Consider the following 20,545-nt stretch of genomic DNA (forward strand, 5'->3'; position numbering starts at 1 on the left):
CAGGTCAAAGTACAGTATGTCACATCCTGCAGAGGAGTGACAGGTCAAAGTACAGTATGTCACATCCTGCAGAGGAGTGACAGGTCAAAGTACAGTATGTCACATCCTGCAGAGGAGTGACAGGTCAAAGTACAGTATGTCACATCCTGCAGAGAGGTGACAGGTCAAAGTACAGTATGTCACATCCTGCAGAGGGGTGACAGGTCAAAGTACAGTATGTCACATCCTGCAGAGGGGTGGCAGGTCAAAGTACAGTATGTCACATCCTGCAGAGGGGTGACAGGTCAAAGTACAGTATGTCACATCCTGCAGAGGAGTGGCAGGTCAAAGCATAGATATATATAAAGGCTAGATGGCTTAAGGCGGAGTCAGCAGCGTCGTTGAACGGCCGTCATCTTGCTACAGTGCCTTTCTGGTACGTTCTATGGTAGCTGGTGACCTGCACAGACAAAAATACTCATAACTCGCTGAAATCTTGACGGATTTACAAACGGTTTGGTTTATTACAAGCATATTCCGTTCCCGAGATAGACCAAAAAAAAAAAAAAAAACACTAAAAACACTATTTTTTTGATGAGCTCCAAATTACACCAAAATTAAACCGAAGCATCTATGCCATGAGAGGGATTCAGGCACAAAGTTTCATGCAGTTTCATCCATTTCCCTAGGAGTTATGATCATATGATGTTGCCATACTAACCCAACAACAGATGCTCATAACTCCTAGTAGCTCCCTGTAGCAAGATGGCCGCCATGCGACGACGTCGCTCTCCATTGGCCGGCAGCGCGGGTAAGCTATCTAGCCTTTATATATATCTATGGGTCAAAGTACAGTATGTCACATCCTGCAGAGGAGTGACAGGTCAAAGTACAGTATGTCACATCCTGCAGAGGAGTGGCAGGTCAAAGTACAGTATGTCACATCCTGCAGAGGGGTGACAGGTCAAAGTACAGTATGTCACATCCTGCAGAGGAGTGACAGGTCAAAGTACAGTATGTCACATCCTGCAGAGGAGTGACAGGTCAAAGTACAGTATGTCACATCCTGCAGAGGAGTGACAGGTCAAAGTACAGTATGTCACATCCTGCAGAGGGGTGACAGGTCAAAGTACAGTATGTCACATCCTGCAGAGGAGTGACAGGTCAAAGTACAGTATGTCACATCCTGCAGAGGGGTGGCAGGTCAAAGTACAGTATGTCACATCCTGCAGAGGAGTGACAGGTCAAAGTACAGTATGTCACATCCTGCAGAGGAGTGACAGGTCAAAGTACAGTATGTCACATCCTGCAGAGGAGTGGCAGGTCAAAGTACAGTATGTCACATCCTGCAGAGGAGTGACAGGTCAAAGTACAGTATGTCACATCCTGCAGAGGAGTGACAGGTCAAAGTACAGTATGTCACATCCTGCAGAGGAGTGACAGGTCAAAGTACAGTATGTCACATCCTGCAGAGAGGTGACAGGTCAAAGTACAGTATGTCACATCCTGCAGAGGAGTGACAGGTCAAAGTACAGTATGTCACATCCTGCAGAGGAGTGACAGGTCAAAGTACAGTATGTCACATCCTGCAGAGGGGTGACAGGTCAAAGTACAGTATGTCACATCCTGCAGAGGAGTGACAGGTCAAAGTACAGTATGTCACATCCTGCAGAGGAGTGACAGGTCAAAGTACAGTATGTCACATCCTGCAGAGAGGTGACAGGTCAAAGTACAGTATGTCACATCCTGCAGAGGGGTGACAGGTCAAAGTACAGTATGTCACATCCTGCAGAGGAGTGACAGGTCAAAGTACAGTATGTCACATCCTGCAGAGGGGTGACAGGTCAAAGTACAGTATGTCACATCCTGCAGAGGAGTGACAGGTCAAAGTACAGTATGTCACATCCTGCAGAGGGGTGACAGGTCAAAGTACAGTATGTCACATCCTGTAGAGGAGTGGCAGGTCAAAGTACAGTATGTCACATCCTGCAGAGAGGTGACAGGTCAAAGTACAGTATGTCACATCCTGCAGAGGAGTGACAGGTCAAAGTACAGTATGTCACATCCTGCAGGGGGGTGGCAGGTCAAAGTACAGTATGTCACATCCTGCAGAGGGGTGACAGGTCAAAGTACAGTATGTCACATCCTGCAGAGGGGTGACAGGTCAAAGTACAGTATGTCACATCCTGCAGAGGGGTGACAGGTCAAAGTACAGTATGTCACATCCTGCAGAGAGGTGGCAGGTCAAAGTACAGTATGTCACATCCTGCAGAGAGGTGACAGGTCAAAGTACAGTATGTCAAATCCTGCAGAGGAGTGACAGGTCAAAGTACAGTAAGTCACATCCTGCAGAGAGGTGACAGGTCAAAGTACAGTATGTCACATCCTGCAGAGGGGTGACAGGTCAAAGTACAGTATGTCACATCCTGCAGAGGGGTGGCAGGTCAAAGTACAGTATGTCACATCCTGCAGAGGAGTGACAGGTCAAAGTACAGTATGTCACATCCTGCAGAGGGGTGACAGGTCAAAGTACAGTATGTCACATCCTGCAGAGGAGTGACAGGTCAAAGTACAGTATGTCACATCCTGCAGAGAGGTGACAGGTCAAAGTACAGTATGTCACATCCTGCAGAGGAGTGACAGGTCAAAGTATAGTATGTCACATCCTGCAGAGGGGTGACAGGTCAAAGTACAGTATGTCACATCCTGCAGAGGGGTGACAGGTCAAAGTACAGTATGTCACATCCTGCAGAGGGGTGACAGGTCAAAGTACAGTACCGTATGTCACATCCTGCAGAGGGGTGGCAGGTCAAACAAAGGGGATGCCTGAATGTCAAAATGCCGCTTGTTTAATTTCTGCCCGGATGCAAAGTTCCCAGGACGAATGTGCCCACAGGACGAATGTGCTCACACCAGCCTGCAGCAAGGAGGAGGACTGCAAACTACATACTACTACAAGTACATACGCACTACAATAAAACATATGAAAATATGTTTTCACTCAAGGACACAGGCACACACACACACACACACACACACACACACACACACACACACACACACACACTTCGTTGGTGAGATCAGAGGCTACTGGCACAAACAGGAAGCTAATATAATCTAATACGGCATGGTGGCTCAGTGGTTAACACTGTTGCCTCACAGCAAGAAGGTCCCGGGTTCGAACCCCGGTCCGTCCCAGGTCCTTTCTGTGTGGAGTTTGCATGTTCTCCCCGTGTCCGTGTGGGTTTACTCCGGGCGCTCCGGTTTCCTCCCACCATCAAGAAAGACATGTATGTTAGGGTTAATGCTCCTGTCAGTGCCCCTGACCAAGGCACTGGCAAAAGAACTGGAGTTGGTCCCCGGGCGCTGCACAGTGGCTGCCCACTGCTCCTAGTTCTAGGAAGGTTCCTAGTAGAGGATGGGTCAAATGCAGAGGATGAATTTCCCCATGGGGATAAATAAAGGATAACTTACTTAACTTACTTACTTAATATCACGGCCATTTTGAGTAGCACACATCATCTCCTCTGGCCACACAAATGCTCACAAGCTTTATGGCATTTGTGTGTGTGTGTGTGTGTGTGTGTGTGTGTGTGTGCGTGCGTGCGCGCGTGTGTGCATGCGTGCATACGTGCATGCATGCATGCATGCACGCACGCGTACGTACGTGTGTGTGGGTCGTTTATTTTACTGACAGAATCAGTAGGGAATGAAGGAGTGCTTATGACTAAACTTACGGCTGGGATTGAAATGAGTGGACATAGTTGAGTCATGTTAGAGTAAAACCAGCTATGACACACAGCACATTAAATATCAGCCACAGAGACGCTCTGTTTGCTTGCATAGCAGTCAAGCTTATAGGCACTCTCTCTCTCTCTCTCTCTCTCTCTCTCTCTCTCACACGCACGCACACACACACACACACACACACACACACACACACACACACACACACACACACACACACACACAAGCAAGTCAGGGTGGCATAGTCTGGCAGAATGCAATATGGGAGGAGATTACAGCCACACACAAGCACAAAATACACAAATAGCCCTGAACAGTGCACGCATGCACACACACGCGCGCACACACACACACACACACACACACACACACACACACACACACACACACACACACACACACACACACACACACACACACACACACACACACACACACACACACACACACACACACACACACACACCTTGAACATACTTACTTCCCTGAAAGAATACAGTGATAATTAAAGAGCAAACAGTGTCCATTATGCACAAATAATACAGTCTCTAACTGCCATGGCACCTTGTTTGAAACTTCTAGATAGCCTTTATTTGGAAAAGGGAGCTCAGATACGCTTCTTAAAAACATCCAAATGTTATTGGTTGTTTATTCTGTCAGAGCCTGACACTAGATCATCAGAAGGATTTGTAGCACAATATGAAAATAAATCCACCCTCAGAAACTCTGTTATATCATCAATACAGTATGTGGTGTTCAATGCCTGCCAGTGTTGAGTAGCCTACTGTTGTATTTTACTTTTTTGGTGTACCCACTTCCCTTCAAACTGCCTCGTCTACTGTTTCCCAGAATGCCTTTGGACACCCCTCAGAGAATGGCTGTGTTCAAACTTCTTGCATTCAGCTGTGGGTTATATGGAGAGAGCAGTTAGCCGTAGCGTAGTCAGGGAAGAGTTTCTCCAGGTGAGAAAAAGTGAGAGTCAGTCACCAACTCAAAATGCAACCTGTCTTGTGGCTGCATTGCATTCTGGTCTATTGAGGCAATGGGGAGTCTAGAATGAAGCCCTTATTCCTTCATTCTGAGGGGATGACACCAAAACCTAATATTTACTCTTGATATTTTAAATAGCAGATTCCCCAAGTTTGACCAGGTGAGTCAGACTAGTTTGAGCAGGTAATACAGTCGGCGTTTTGAACAGGAAGTTGTGATACAATGGGTCAAGTGGGCGTGGCTAAGGTGAATAAAACTCTATTACTGCTCTGGAAATATCTCAGTCTGTCATTGCATTGTTGCATTGTTTGTTTTGCCATTTGTCCATAGGGGGGGGAGCACCAAACAACAGCATGGACCCATGCAAAGTACTTCACCATACTGTTTTAGGCGAGATTTTTTTCCCTTTAACCTCAGTGCTCAAATCATAAACATGTTTCATGTCCAATGCTCTGCAACTAGCTATACTATACAGCTGTGTTAAATTATTACTTCAACGTATTGTACTCCATGTTGCTTTGCATAATGTATTCAGTGTTCACAGTGTCTATACTCACTGTTTGATGGCATTTACATTGCCTGCTCGTATTGCACCTTTGGCAGTTTTGCACTGTAATGTGTTGACTGTTCAGATTTACACACATTAGTATGCGCAGTTTGGTATTTGCCTGTTGTTATGGCTCCATTTCTGTCTCTGAGATATTCCATTCAATCCACTGAAAGCAGGTCATCTGGCAATAAAGATGGATTTTTTTTAAATCAAATTTTTATTACGCTTTTTGTGTGGCAATTCTGTACTATTCTATTGGAGGGATTCAAGATCAAACACTTTCAGAGATCCACCATGAAAGGTTGGTGCAAAACTGTCTCCTATTACAACGCAATTATTTGGAGTAAAGTTAAAAGTGTGATGTTTAATTAATGGAGGCTTTCATCAGGAAAGATGCAACAAGAAATCAAACACAGAATTAGCTAGTTGATACTACCCCTATCTTGGCTCTGAACATATTAAAAAAGTACTCCTACAAAACATCCTGTGTGGTTTGGTAAATGCATCAAAGACATCATAAAAAGCCTCTATAGATTCAAATCTAGAACCTAAGCAAAGAAAAGAAAAGAAAGGAATCATGCTTCATCAAAAGTTACGAGGGAAAACCTCTGCAATCTAAAGTGTTTGCCATTGAACATAAACTCACTCTTTAGATTATGTTACATTGTTTTTCATTTATATTTTCTTGTGCATAAAAAGTTCAAGGTAGAAACTTGCATGCAAGACACCTGAAAAAAGGCTCTAAATTAAAAGAAAAATCACTTTATACTTAATAGAGTTCTCCTACACACCTTTATGTGAAGTGCACTTTCATATTGCAGTGTATTGCATTTTTTCTTTACAATATTAGCCCATGATGAAGAGAGGGAATGTCAAGGTGGCATACATCTCCATAAACACTGGGGCATCTTTGGACATGTATCTGCTCTGGAGTCTGGACATAAACTTGACTGATATTGTTGATATTGTGTCTTTGGGGATACAGATGTTCTTACTTTGAGGATTTATAACTAGTTTATACATCCATGATTTATAACTGTTATAAAATGAATGATGACTCTTGTTTGCCTCTAGTGGTTTGATGTTGACATTTATTTCCCTCCCCCGGTCTGTCTGTCTGTCTGTCTGTCTGCCTGCCTGCCTGTCTGTCTGTCTGTCTGTCTGTCTGTCTGTCTGTCTGTCTCTCTGCCTCGGTCTGTCTGTCTGTCTGTCTGTCTGTCTGTCTGTCTGTCTGTCTGTCTGTCTGTCTGTCTGTCTGTCTGCCTCTCTGCCTCTGCTGTCTGTCTGTCTGCCCCTCCTCAATTATCTATTTTGCCATTAATCTGCAAATGATGATTATTAGACCTTGTAAAACTCATTTTACTTATTGACTATAAGATTTTCTAAGGAGCACACCATTGCTTCATGGGCAGCGAAATGTGTGTTTGATTTATTTTCTTGTTCAGGTGGATGACTACTCGGCCGCAATTACAGCAATTAGCCTGTCACTAATGAAAATGCTAATCCTTTAATGAGTTTTAGGACTCTGTACAAAAGTAACAGCAAAACTAAATAGAATAAAAATATTACCCTGTTCATAGGAATATTATAGCAATAGGAGAGTAAGAAAAAACATCAAATATGATTGAAATATGACTGCACTGTCATAGGAATATTACAGTGATTTTTATTTTTTTTGTCACCAGCTTTCACTTTTGCCTTGGCAATTAATTAATAACTATAACCTATACACAATGATCTAATGCCATTTCACTAAGTTTTTACAAGGTTGATCTAGCAGGCCATGTAGCACACTCACTCAATCTCCTACTCTAGTGTCCTGGTAGGCGGGTTTTCCGCCAGCAGGGTTTGGTTGATTCTCTATTGATTTGTTGGAGGGGCAGAGGAGGAGGAGGAGGAGGAGAAGAGAGTGAAGGGGGAGGAGTGGAGGAGAAAGCCAGGCCGTGAGAGAGGGAGAGAGAGAGGGAGAGAGAGAGAGAGAGATGTGAGTGTTTGGGACGAGAGGGGAGAGCAGAGATTGATCAGAACCGAGGGAGGCAAAAGTGCGACCATTGAGAGAACGCAGCGGTAACGCATGGGGTGTGGATTTGAATAGATAGAGGGAAAGTGAACGTGTCGGCGGAATTGACTTGTTCATACTTTGTTTTCCTCCTCCCCCTCTCTCTCCCTCTCTCACCCCCACCTCCGCCCTGCATTCCGCGGAGCAGCTGCGTTTGAATGCCCCTGCGCACCCGGGGAGGAGAGGAAGGAGAGAAGAGTGAGGAAGAAGGAGAACCCGACGCAGAAGAAGCGGTGAGCAGGCCTGGACACCACCCCTCCACTCTCCCCTCCTGGCCCTGCATGGACGGGGATGGGGAGAGCCGGATGCTGTTGCCGCGGGGCTGAGCGCCTCGCCTCCCCGTCTCTGGTGCGCCGTCTCCGGCCACTGCTGCTGCTGATCCTCGCTCTCTGCTGCGGTGCCAACATAGGTAACTAAACTCTACTTCTCGCTTGCGGCAACTGTTCTATGCATCTCGGTCCTAATCGCAACTCATATCGGGGATGTTATAGGTACTTTCTCCCTCGAACCATTGTGGTTCTACAGTAGTACAGCAACTAGCTACATCCAGAGTAGTATCAACATTTCTCCTTGACATTTGGCTGGGATCATAGAGCGTTTATTTGCGATGAAGTAGTTCTAAGCAGTGTCTGGCCGACCCCAGTGCTGCCTGGGCCCTGACAATGGCTCTCTCTCCAGCGGCAGTGCAGCAGTCAGAGCACGGATCGAGTTTCTCCTGCTCTCTCTCTCCTGGGCCGTCATTCTCCTGTCTGCCCCCTTAATGGCTCTTGGAGGAGGGGAAGAGAAGAGAAGCGTGACTACCTCGCCTCCTCATGTCCGTTTATTACAGATTTAGTACAGCTTTATTCGGTCAGATTGGACACTATGGTGGAAAAACAGAATCTGTATCAGAAGCAAATTCTTATTTATAAAAAGTTATCACTTATCACATCAGGGATGTAGTAGAGTAAACCTGCACCTGGAATAGAGTTTATCCACCTTTTGGGGCTGAAATAAATCTGTATTATGTAAATCAATAGGATAATAGTATGAAACTGATTTAAGTTATAGGCTGTTTTAAGAATTTTTTTTCTTTTATGAAAAATGTAGTTTAATTTTATTTAACGCTATATATTAGTAGATGTTTGCCTCATGATGATCGCCAAATAGAGCCGGACAAAGTAAAAACACAGAAAATTAGAGGTTGTGTGTGTGTGTGTGTGTGTGTGTGTGTGTGTGTGTATTAACACACTGACTGACACACTGTAATAGGAATATTGCAGTGTTTTTTCATGACCAGCTTTCACTTTTGCTTTGACATAACGATAACCTATACACAGTGATCTAACGATCTAATAATTTTTGCATTCCAGAAAATGTGGTTGAATCTTGTTTATCTTAGTGGTTGTTTGCCCCCCGTGATGATCACTAAATGGAACCGAGCAAACCAAAGTAAAATACACAGAAAAAGAAAGAATAGAGCAAATGTAGATCCCGCATTTTGAAAACTGCTCCCAAGGTGTGTGGCTTTATGAACACCAAGACATGTGTGACGTACTGATCTCACTGCTCTTCACCAGACAATGTAGGGACTGTCCTTTTCTTCAATGACCAAAACAGAGGTCATGGTTTACCCACCTTTTTATTTACAGCATCAGCGGTCAGCATCAAATGAGTTTGCTTCAGTGTTGGTAAAAGACTCAGCTGGAACAGCTGGATGCTGCTGCCTGCCTTTCTCTCCAAGACCACTTGCCAGGCCTCAGCTCTAGTGTGTGCATGCATGTGTGTGTGTGTGTGTGTGTGTGTGTGTGCGTGTGTGTGTGTGTGTGTGTGTGGTGTGTGTGTGTGTGTGTGTATATATAACGCTATATCATTATTCGCAATATAATTGCTAAGCATAATAAATTGCTTAAGTCATTAAAATGTATATAGGTTAAACTTATTCAACAATTCAAACATCCCCAAGGTGAACAGTTTGCATTGGAAAAGTAAACATGCCAACATCATGTCACTAATGATTGATGTCAACCCCTCGCCCAGTGACAGTGTCTCTGACATTGTCATGTTTGAACCATTGAGTATACAATACAAATCATGTGAATGGTTTGAACAAAAATGGCTACAGCAGAAAAAGAGCGAGTGATGTCCACTGTCATCCCAGTGTGTGTGATACTCTACATGTCTACTCTTGCCCCCCCCCCCCCCCCCTCCCCACCAGATGTAGCACAATGGCAATAAAAGCACCTTCTTCTGTTGGACATTACCACACCAGGACAAAGCTGTGTTTCAGCTCCCGAAGCCAGGAAGCCTGAACTCCCTGTCAGCCAGATCCTCGCATGGTGCAGGTCCTCCACCAGAACCTGTGAGCTGCATCCAGAAAGAGGTCCTGAAGGAACAGAGATGTTTGCCAAGCTGAAGAAGAAGATCGCGGAGGAGGCGGCCACAGCGCCTCGGACCGGCGGGCGCATTCCCCGCTCCATCAGTAAGGAGTCCATCACCTCAGTCGGGGCCGACTCCGGGGATGACTTTGTAAGTATTGCGCCAGGGTGGGAAATGATCACTAGCCAAATGCTTCTAAATCTCTGTCCCAAGAGTTAGTAGTTTATCATCACCATTTATTGATTTATGTTGAAATGAGCTGGTTTAATTTGATGTGTGATCACACCTACAGTTGGTTCCCTTTGGTCTCAACCAGAGTGGAAATCTTGACTTTGGTGCATTTTTGTATTTGCTTTATTTAGATTCATGCTGCCCAACTACAAGTGAACCAGGGCTTGTAAACAAAAGTCACATGACTCACACACACATAGCTTGTTTATTGGGCAGTTTTGGTAACCTGTCATCCTGCCAGATTAGAGATTTTGATCAAAACAAATCTGATTCCAGTCTGGGACTGGAATCAGATTTGTTTTGATCAGTCCTGTAACTGTAGCTAAGCATGCTGGACTTGTCTGTAGTCTTTATTCTCTGGTTTTCACAACAGGTAAGAATGCATGAAGAAATAGCTAATTAATATGAACTTCAAATCAGTACACACTGCAGTTTGTTATGCTAGGCTTTATAAATGCATGCCATGCAGAATTGCTGGCTAACAGATGTCAACACACATCTCCTAATACCCATAATCCCTTGCGTTTTGGTGTCGTTTATTGTAGTTGGTCCTAATGATGGCAGTTCTCTTGTTACAGGACTGACACTTGCATTTTCAGGTGTAAATTGACGCGCTCCTATAGCACACTACAGGCATCAGATACCAAATACAAACAGCACAGAACCACCAACCAGTAGTCTGTTAGGAGAAGGTCACTATATGCAGGCAGGCACAAGCATGCATGCTTTACAGGTACCCACATTTTCTATGATCCTGAGTTAACTTGCCTTCTGGCTCATACTTCTATTTCAATTCAGATATATTTGTGGATGCAAATTTCAATGACTGATCAATAAAAAGTGATCCCGTAGTTTTCAGCCCGTCAGTCAGAGGCTGTTGGAATCGTCCTACCTGTTTGTCGTGCACGGGGATGGTACAACCCAGAGAATCATCCTAATCGTCCTGCCTTATAACATCTAGGGACAAACATTGAAAACTAGCTTAGGCTATAAATGTCAGGATATATACCAAAGACTGTTGCCTGTGAATGCTCTATGTTTATGTATCTGTCCGCCCTATAGAAATAAACTTTTCAATCAATCAACCTGTCTGTCGTGCACGGGGGATGGTACAACCCAGAGAATTGTCCTACCTGTTTGTCGTGCACGGGGATCTTACAACCCAGAGAGGGCACTCTCGCTGCCTGAAAATGATACAGTGTGTCGAATTCTAACAGTTTAGTCTCAAAAGTGGAGATTTTGATCAGAATCCTTCACACACCACCTCACCTCAAAAGCCATATCCAGTGCACTCCTCTTATAGTGATTACCTTGGGACGGGTCAAATTGATCACTATAAGCGGATGATCATTATAACCGATTTTTTCTTTTTCTTTATTTCTCATGCAGATTACCATCTAATTGACATGTGTATATGTATTACATGAATACAGAACATATAAAGTAAAGGAATGTTATCGAATGACTTTAAAAATCCATACAGAAAGTTAGGTCTCCAGAGACGCCGCCACCTCTCCACAGACAGAGATGCCGTGATCTCTCCATATACAGACAGACATGCACCGAGTATCACTGTGTATCTTGTTGGCTCAAGTAAAAAATAATAATAATTGTAGTTTAAAAAATTTCCCCATTGTTCTCAGTTGTGACAAGGCCCAAAATGATCACTGTAAGCGTAGTGTTGATCACTATAAGCTAATTATTTAAACAGCATGTGTATAGGAATGATTCAGGACCAAGCTTTTTGATCAATATAAGTGGTTGATCCAAACTATAACTGTGATCACTATAAGCGGATTCCACTATTGGTTGAAAGCTGAAAAAAGTGTTTTAGGGGTTAGTCACTCTTTAAAATCTGTTTGATTGGCGCTAATAGGAATAGTGTACTCTTCAACAGGGAAGCCACACTCTGAGGCTGTTCTTACGTCTCAGTTGCACTTGGCTGAATTATTTAGTGTGGCCCAAGTCGCTGAGTAGCAATACTTCAGCAGACAGGTCCAATGTGTTCTGGTCAAAGGAAAACATACAGAAACTAGTCAAGTCCTAATGGCACTAAAGCAAAGATGTACACAGTATGTAATATTATGTGGTATATTTTTCCCGTTTCTGTCGATAACTGGCCAAATGTAGACGACATAACATAGCCACAAGACATGTTACATTTTGAGTAAGGAGTGTGACCACAATGCAGATTTGTTTATTTTTTGTAAAATCCATGGTGGGCCAAAACAAACCGGGGCCGGGACAAAGTTGGTCAGCCGTCATCTAGCGCTATCTAACACTGTGCTGTGTCTCGTCTGTGTCCAGGTCTCTATCTAACACTGTGCTGTGTCTCGTCTGTGTCCAGGTCTCTATCTAACACTGTGTCTGTGTCTCGTCTGTGTCCAGGTCTCTATCTAACACTGTGCTGTGTCTCGTCTGTGTCCAGGTCTCTATCTAACACTGTGCTGTGTCTCGTCTGTGTCCAGGTCTCTATCTAACACTGTGTCTGTGTCTCGTCTGTGTCCAGGTCTCTATCTAACACTGTGCTGTGTCTCGTCTGTGTCCAGGTCTCTATCTAACACTGTGCTGTGTCTCGTCTGTGTCCAGGTCTCTATCTAACACTGTGCTGTGTCTCGTCTGTGTCCAGGTCTCTATCTAACACTGTGCTGTGTCTCGTCTGTGTCCAGGTCTCTATCTAACACTGTGTCTGTGTCTCGTCTGTGTCCAGGTCTCTATCTAACACTGTGCTGTGTCTCGTCTGTGTCCAGGTCTCTATCTAACACTGTGCTGTGTCTCGTCTGTGTCCAGGTCTCTATCTAACACTGTGCTGTGTCTCGTCTGTGTCCAGGTCTCTATCTAACACTGTGCTGTGTCTCGTCTGTGTCCAGGTCTCTATCTAACACTGTGCTGTGTCTCGTCTGTGTCCAGGTCTCTATCTAACACTGTGCTGCCTCTCGTCTGTGTCCAGGTCTCTATCTAACACTGTGCTGCCTCTCGTCTGTGTCCAGGTCTCTATCTAACACTGTGCTGTGTCTCGTCTGTGTCCAGGTCTCTATCTAACACTGTGCTGTGTCTCGTCTGTGTCCAGGTCTCTATCTAACACTGTGCTGTGTCTCGTCTGTGTCCAGGTCTCTATCTAACACTGTGCTGTGTCTCGTCTGTGTCCAGGTCTCTATCTAACACTGTGCTGCTTCTCGTCTGTGTCCAGGTCTCTATCTAACACTGTGCTGTGTCTCGTCTGTGTCCAGGCCTCTATCTAACACTGTGCTGTGTCTCGTCTGTGTCCAGGTCTCTATCTAACACTGTGCTGTGTCTCGTCTGTGTCCAGGTCTCTATCTAACACTGTGCTGTGTCTCGTCTGTGTCCAGGTCTCTATCTAACACTGTGCTGTGTCTCGTCTGTGTCCAGGCCTCTGATGGAAGCAGCTCCAGAGATGACCTCTCTGCCCAGATCCTCAGAAGGAACGATCAGATTCGGAAGCTGGAGGCCAAGCTATCAGGTAAGACGCGTCAGCAACTGGACCATTCAGGAGAGAACCAGACCTGAGGTCCACCACCAAGACACCCGTGGATGTTGTCCTTAATGATCACAGTGTGTAATATCATAATTGGTCAATAATATAATAACGTGTCCAAATGTAATAAAATCTCCCCCTTTTTTGATTATGTAATGAAATTACTCCAACTGAAAATTGTTACTTCGTTTTTAACAGATTATGTAATGATAATAATGACTTATAATGTAGTAACTCACAAATATAATACAGTATTGCTCAATATTATTATTATCATCACAACATCAATCAATCAACATCAAGACTGCATGTCCCGTAGACCCTGTTGCTTCCTGCAGATTTCCCTCCAAATCCAACACAATGTCACATGTTGTGTAGAGGCTTCTTGTAAGCATGGTCATATTAGTTTACAGTCATCATTCATCATTAATGCTGTAATGATTTAGTCTATTTGGGTGAAATTTAAGGGCAAGTTTGATGGCTGTTTGTAGTTTAACTGCACTAATTATTCCTCCCTGCAGGTGGCTTATGTGACTGTGAACACCTGGAAAATGTTACAGGTGGCTCTCATGCAGCCTGTTGACCAGGATGCTTTCCTCACATAAGAAAATCATTGGTTAAAAAAAAAGAATCCTACCATTTTCATAATCGATTAATCGTTTACACTAATTTCTAAGAAATAAAATACTAAAATTGTCTTGTTCAACCTTCTTAAATGTGAACATTGTCTGTCTTTACTCTTCTATGACAGTCAACTGATTATCTTTGGGTTGTGAACTGTTGGACAGGACAAAAGAAGACATTTTAGGACCTCACCAAACGACTAATCGATTAATCGAGAAAATAATTGACAGATTAATGGATTATGAAAATAGTCATTAGTTGCAGCCCTAGTTGGTTTAGCTTCCATTATTTCTCAGCCATGTTTACCCTTTTGTTTTCCTCCTCTCCATTTGTTGTCCTCTTCCTCGTCTGCCTTTCTCTTACCGTCATCTGCCTGCTTCCTCTTCCTGTTTGTGTGGATGTGCGTCTGTGTGTGTGTGTGTGTGTGTGTGTGTGTTCCTGTACTGTTTGTGTGGATGTGCGTGCGTGTGTGTGTTCCTGTACTGTTTGTGTGGATGTGCGTTTGTGTCTGTGTTCCTGTACTGTTTGTGTGGATGTGCGTGTGTGTGTGTGTGTTCCTGTACTGTTTGTGTGGTTGTGCGTCTGTGTGTGTGTGTGTTTGTTCCTGTACTGTTGACACCCCATGCCATCACCCTCCCTCTCACCACTAGACTATGCTGAGCAGCTGCGACTTATGCAGAAGACCAAGGACAAGCTTGAAATTGCTTTAGAAAAGCATCAGGATTGTACGTACCTCTACTCTCCTCCCATCTAGCTTCCTTTCTTTCCCTCTCCTCTCCTGCCATCTAGCTTCCTCTCTCTGTCACGTGTGTCGGCTGTAATAATGGTCACTCAGCATCAGCACCGCCACTTCCTCTCATGGAGATGTGTTTCTTCCAGATGCTAAATCATGGGCTTCAGAGGTTTGCTTAAATTGGGAGCGTTGAAAGCTTCTGCCCTTTCAACCGAAAATCCACCCTCAGATACTCTCTTACACTGTTACGTCTGAAATACATCCTCAGATACTCTCTTACACTGTTAGGGCTGAAATACATCCTCAGATACTCTCTTACACTGTTAGGGCTGAAATCCACCCTCAGATACTCTCTTACACTGTTAGGGCTGAAATACATGGGGCATGGACACGTCACCAGTGTTTTTCTTTACCTGCTACTAGGGATGGGCATCGAATTTCGAATTTTCGAATAATCGTTGTTATTATCAAGGTCGACTTTTATTATTGAAAGTCGAAATTTAAAAAAATTTTTTTTTTTTTTTTTTTTTTTTTTTTTTTGAGTGAAATGTTGCATTGTCTCCCCTGATTCTAAGTATAGTCGAATCGCTTGGTTTGAGCAAGTAAAACAATTTTTATAAGCATTTTAAGCAAGGTTTATGGAAAAATGAATGGCGGATGAAATCCCATGAAGAGGGAGAGGGGGTGACTTTGGCACCCCTTTGGCACTCAGACCTGAGCCTACTAAATATTTAATGAACCACTCATTGTCAAAACTGTTTTTTATTTTCGAAAATGTCAATGTCATGTAACATGTTCTTTACTTCAGTGGTGCAATGCTTGTTTGAGCTAAAAATCCACAGCAGAAGCTTTTTCTATTAATTAATAAAGCCTTAGATTTAGAATCAGGGGAGACAATGCAACATTTCACTCACACAAATTTTTTTTTTTACATTTCTTTTTACATTTTTTTTTTCTTTTAAATTTTTTTTTTTTTTTTCGAATTTCGATTAAAAGTCGACTTTGGCCAGCGAATTTCGAATAGTGTTTTTGCTAGAAATGCCCATCCCTACCTGCTACACAGACTCCGTCTGTTGCGTGTGGTGGTTGCGTGCCAGCCATGGTTTTCTGAGGAGATTTCTAGTAGGTAGGGCTGCACAATTAAGGGAATATTAATCGCGATCAGGATTCTGGTTTCCGTTCCCACGATCATGAAAAGAAGAAAATTTAGATGGAATGGAGATGCAACGTGTCACATTCTGTTTAGCAATGTTGCTCTTGTTTTGTCTTGTGTTGTAAATCCACCCCCTTTCCGTTGCAGTGGTGCGCTCCGCCTCTCCCGCCAGAGAGCCAGTTTGTTTGTCCTTTTATTTTGAAGCCTTCCTTGATGGAAGATGACCGTTCAAAGAAATGCAGAGTTAAAAGTGTTTTTTCTTTAGTTCAATAAATGCATGACGTCATTCCTAAATTCAAAGAGTAATCGTGTTAAATAATCGTGATCTCAGTATTGATCAAAAATAATCGTGATTATCATTTTGACCATAATTGTCATTATGATCATCCAGACACATTGATTTGAATTTAATGTGCAATGTAAAAACACCCCCAAATCTCACTTTGCATTGCCTCTGGTACAATGAGGTATTTATCCTGATAGTTTTTAAACAGATTGTATTTAATTTTCACACAGTGACTCCTATGGAGTTTTGACCTGTCTGAGGGCCGCGCGGCTTCCGTGGTCTGTGTAGCAGCTTCAGTTGATTCTAATGGATGTTCTGCAGCAGAGGCACCATGTCCCATATCAGTTATTTGAGCCATCAGATCCCATCAATCCAGGAGTGATGTTGTGATGTCAAGCTACTGCTCTCTCTCCTCTTCTACCATGGAGCTGTAGGGAGAACGTCTCTCGGTGCGTTCTGAGGGACTGACACCAAAACCTGACATTACCACTGATGTTTTACATCACTGAAACATATTGCCATATTCTATGTTATCGAATATTGGGATATATTCCACAAAACAACTAAATAGGCCTAGAAATACAAGGTACATCATCTGTATTTTAGGGTGGATTTGTCCTTCGCATAAATAATGACTGGGTGTAGGTTTTTGCTTGTCAGTTGCCATACATTGCTTGTCTGTGCATTGCTTACCTCACTTTTTAATCTGACCCTCACTTTTCACAGCTACTAACCTACCGTGCCAATGTCTCAATGTCTGTGCCAGTGGCTAACATTTCTCCTCTTCTTCAATTACATACAAACGTTCTGTCTGCTTTATTTCTTTTCTTTTTTCTCTCCCCATCTCCCTCTCGCTGCCCAGCATCCATGAGGAAACTTCAGGACCAGAATGAGTCTCACCAGGCCAGTAGAGGCAAAATGACTCTAGCTCTGGAGAAGAAGGATCAGGTAAGAATGAGTCTCACCAGGCCAGTAGAGGCAAAATGACTCTAGCTCTGGAGAAGAAGGATCAGGTAAGAATGAGTCTCACCAGGCCAGTAGAGGCAAAATGACTCTAGCTCTGGAGAAGAAGGATCAGGTAAATTCACATCTACTGCATGATTCTTTTGTTGTAGTAGTAGTAGTAGTAATCTGTAGTAGTGATGCGCGGACAGCAGTTATGTATCTGCGCTGACCGCGGATATTCTGCGGGGTGCAAGATAGTAGAAGATCATTAGTTTGGCTGCGTGTTGGGCAGATGGTTTATGCATAATCTCTCTAATCTGTAGTCCACCTTTTCCATCTTTTGCCTGCAGGAATGGATGGAGAAGATGGAGGTGTTGGAGAAGGTAAATGCTATCTGTGGTACTGTATATGACATTGCTGGGTTAACCTTTCATTAAGTGATTCCAGGGGATTCCCAGCAAAAATAAGAACCAGCTTAAAGCCCCCCTTAATTTAAACTGTTCAACAGGTAGAGAAACTGACTGGAGGGAGGGGCTTTAATTTAAACTGTTCAACAGGTAGAGAAACTGACTGGAGGGAGGGGCTTTAATTTAAACTGTTCAACAGGTAGAGAAACTGACTGGAGGGAGGGGCTTTAATTTAAACTGTCAACAGGTAGATAAACTGACTGGAGGGAGGGGCTTTAATTTAAACTGTTCAACAGGTAGAGAAACTGACTGGAGGGAGGGGCTTTAATTTAAACTGTTCAACAGGTAGAGAAACTGACCGGAGGGAGGGGCTTTAATTTAAACTGTTCAACAGGTAGAGAAACTGACTGGAGGGAGGGGCTTTAATTTAAACTGTTCAACAGGTAGAGAAACTGACTGGAGGGAGGGGCTTTAATTTAAACTGTTCAACAGGTAGAGAAACTGACTGGAGGGAGGGGCTTTAATTTAAACTGTTCAACAGGTAGAGAAACTGACCGGAGGGAGGGGCTTTAATTTAATTGATTAAAGTGAGGACAGCAAAGGAATATGAGATGTGTCATTTGTTCATAGGGCTCAATGAAATGGACGTGTGTGTGTGTGTGTGTGTGTGTGTGTGTGTGTGTGTGTGTGTGTGTGTGTGTGTGTTGTAATATGTGTGTGTGTGTAGGAGAAGGCTGGTGTGTCGGCCCGGCTGGACGACATGATGGAGCAGAGCCTAACGCTCTTCCAGAGGAGGGACGACCGCGACGAGCTTGAGGGCTTCCAACAGCAGGAGCTGGCTAAAGTCAAACACATGGTACACACACACACACTCCTGAGGACAGCAGGAGCTGGCTAAAGTCAAACACATGGTACACACACACACACTCCTGAGGACCGTTCACTCGCTACATTCATGTCCACAATGTGTAGAACTTGTCACCGATTGGCCCAAAAGGTGACTGCATCATTCGCGGGGGAGGACATAATAACAATAATAATAATACTATTGTGGTGTTTTAATTTTTTTTTATGTCAACTGCACAGTGAAAGACAGGCACAAGGAAGGGGGAGAGGGCATTCGTGAGCCAGATTCTAATGGTGACATTAAAGATTCATGGTAAGCGCCATAAATGCGACGTGTCTCTAAACCGTTCTCCCCAGTTACTGAAGAAGGAGGAGCAGCTGCACCAGCGGGAGAAGGAGCTGCACCAGAAGGAGGCTGAGGTCCAGACGGCCAGGCGAGGGCTGGCCGAGGCCCAGAGGAGACACCAGGCTCTGGAGGAGCAGCATGACGACAGCTGCCGACTCAACACCGAGCTGGAGATAGAAAGGTGATGAGGCACTCCACACTATGACATGCTACATAGTCTCCAGGTTCAGTAGGTCACTTTGATAAGTTCTGGAAACCCACACAGGTGTTTATTTATGCTCTTCTCAAGGTCGAAGTTAGGTGGCGCTAGACGGGGAATTTGTGAGGCCACCAGACTCCTGCTAATAAGAATCCTAAAGACATAAGTTGTCCCGCCCTCACAAGTGCAACAAAACCAACAGGAGGGTCACAGAGATGTCAATCAAGGACATCTGTACACGTCCAGACAGTCCTGAGAAGAGGTCAAATCAGCCAAAAGAACTGAAAACACCTGTGTGGGTTTCCAGGGCCTTTAAGGATGAACATTTATTTACAAGTAATCATTTGGTGTCCAAAGGCGAGTAGGATAATATGTCAGAAGCTCTGAAACGGTGCTAGCCCAGTTCCTCGAAACCCATTTGACCAATGAGAAGTCAGACTCTGTCCTGTCAGTGACTGCTCCTGTTACTCTCTAGGTGGGAGGTGTGTCCTTCCTTCTATTGCTTTGAATTTCCTCCCAAACGTACACAGCAGCTTTATAGTACTTCCTGTTCCTGTTCCAGACTGCAGACAAAACGTACACAGCAGCTTTATAGTACTTCCTGTTCCTGTTCCAGACTGCAGACAGGATTAGGGGGGACAGTGGACCGCACTACCGATGGAAGATGCTTGTTTACAGCAGATACTTGTTTACGTCAGTTTGCATAAATCAGGGTTTCCGTGGGTCCTTAAAAAGTCTTGAAAAGGCAAAAATCCAATGGTCTGAATTTTAGGCCTTAAAATCTCTTGAATTCGACTGCATTTTTGCACCTTAAATATGATTTTTGCCAGGTCTTAAATTGCTTGGGTTTGGGAAACGGTTTCATTAATGCAATACCCTCATTAAATTACTGTATAAATACATTTGAATGAGCTGAAGCTGATAGTGATAGTTGACAGTTGCATAATGTAGCCACCATTCACACCATACATACACAGTACATCATATTGAACACTGATCTAAATGTTGGTATCCAGGGAGAGAAAATGAAATGTCTGGAGCTTTGAGATGTCTGGATCTTTGAGATGTCTGGATCTTTGAAATCGGAAAAGTTGAGGGAAACAGGTGTGTTTTTCCTGCAGAGAGGAGCTGCTGGAGCTCAAAGAGGAGGCAGAGAAGAAGATCACCGAGCTGGAGGGAAAAAGCCAGGAGCTGCAGGCCATCATCCAGCAGGTATCCGAAGACTTCCAGAAGGTCAGTCCTGGAACACATCAGCCCATAAAGACTCTCCTCCTCAATGCTGAGTCCATTAACGCTGTTGATGTATTCATAATTCATCGAGACAGATGGGCTGAGTAAACCCAGTGAATTTGTGAATCAATGTGTTTCCAGTCACAGAGTGCGGTGTCCTCTTTAGAGATGTCCTTGCAAGCCTTACAGACCGAGCACGATGTCCTGAAGCTGCAACAACAGAAGGTCAGAGCGTTTAGCTTCTCTATCCCTGTGTGTGGTGTCTTGATAGGAGAAATGAATCAAAGTAAAATGGCTTAATGTTTATGGGACATCATTAGGTATGTTCCTATTAGCTGCTCAAATAAAAACACACCTGGTGCATCA

The 20,545-nt window shown here is 43.9% G+C and overlaps 2 protein-coding genes across 2 annotated transcripts in view; both read left to right on the forward strand.

Moving 5' to 3' along the window:
• Positions 1–7,372: 7,372 nt before the first annotated feature.
• The window catches only part of rgmb (repulsive guidance molecule BMP co-receptor b), a 22,172-nt gene continuing 8,999 nt past the window's right edge, over positions 7,373–20,545 (forward strand). The window contains exon 1 of the mRNA XM_083645031.1: positions 7,373–7,734. Within this exon, the coding sequence (XP_083501157.1) occupies positions 7,617–7,734 (118 nt within the window). The 5' untranslated portion in view covers positions 7,373–7,616. The remainder of the gene's footprint in view (positions 7,735–20,545) is intronic.
• On the forward strand, positions 9,617–20,459 carry LOC310783730 (golgin subfamily A member 1-like; the record flags this gene model as incomplete). Its single annotated transcript, XM_083644651.1, has 10 exons — positions 9,617–9,833; positions 13,305–13,395; positions 14,685–14,759; positions 17,069–17,154; positions 17,502–17,534; positions 18,286–18,414; positions 18,762–18,931; positions 20,071–20,182; positions 20,321–20,404; positions 20,451–20,459. The coding sequence occupies exons 1-10, from the start codon at positions 9,705–9,707 to the stop codon at positions 20,457–20,459; spliced, it is 918 nt and encodes a 305-aa protein (XP_083500777.1). The 5' UTR covers positions 9,617–9,704.

The sequence above is a fragment of the Poromitra crassiceps genome, assembly GCF_964638095.1.
Source record: "Poromitra crassiceps genome assembly, chromosome: 10".
Taxonomy (NCBI): domain Eukaryota; kingdom Metazoa; phylum Chordata; class Actinopteri; order Beryciformes; family Melamphaidae; genus Poromitra; species Poromitra crassiceps.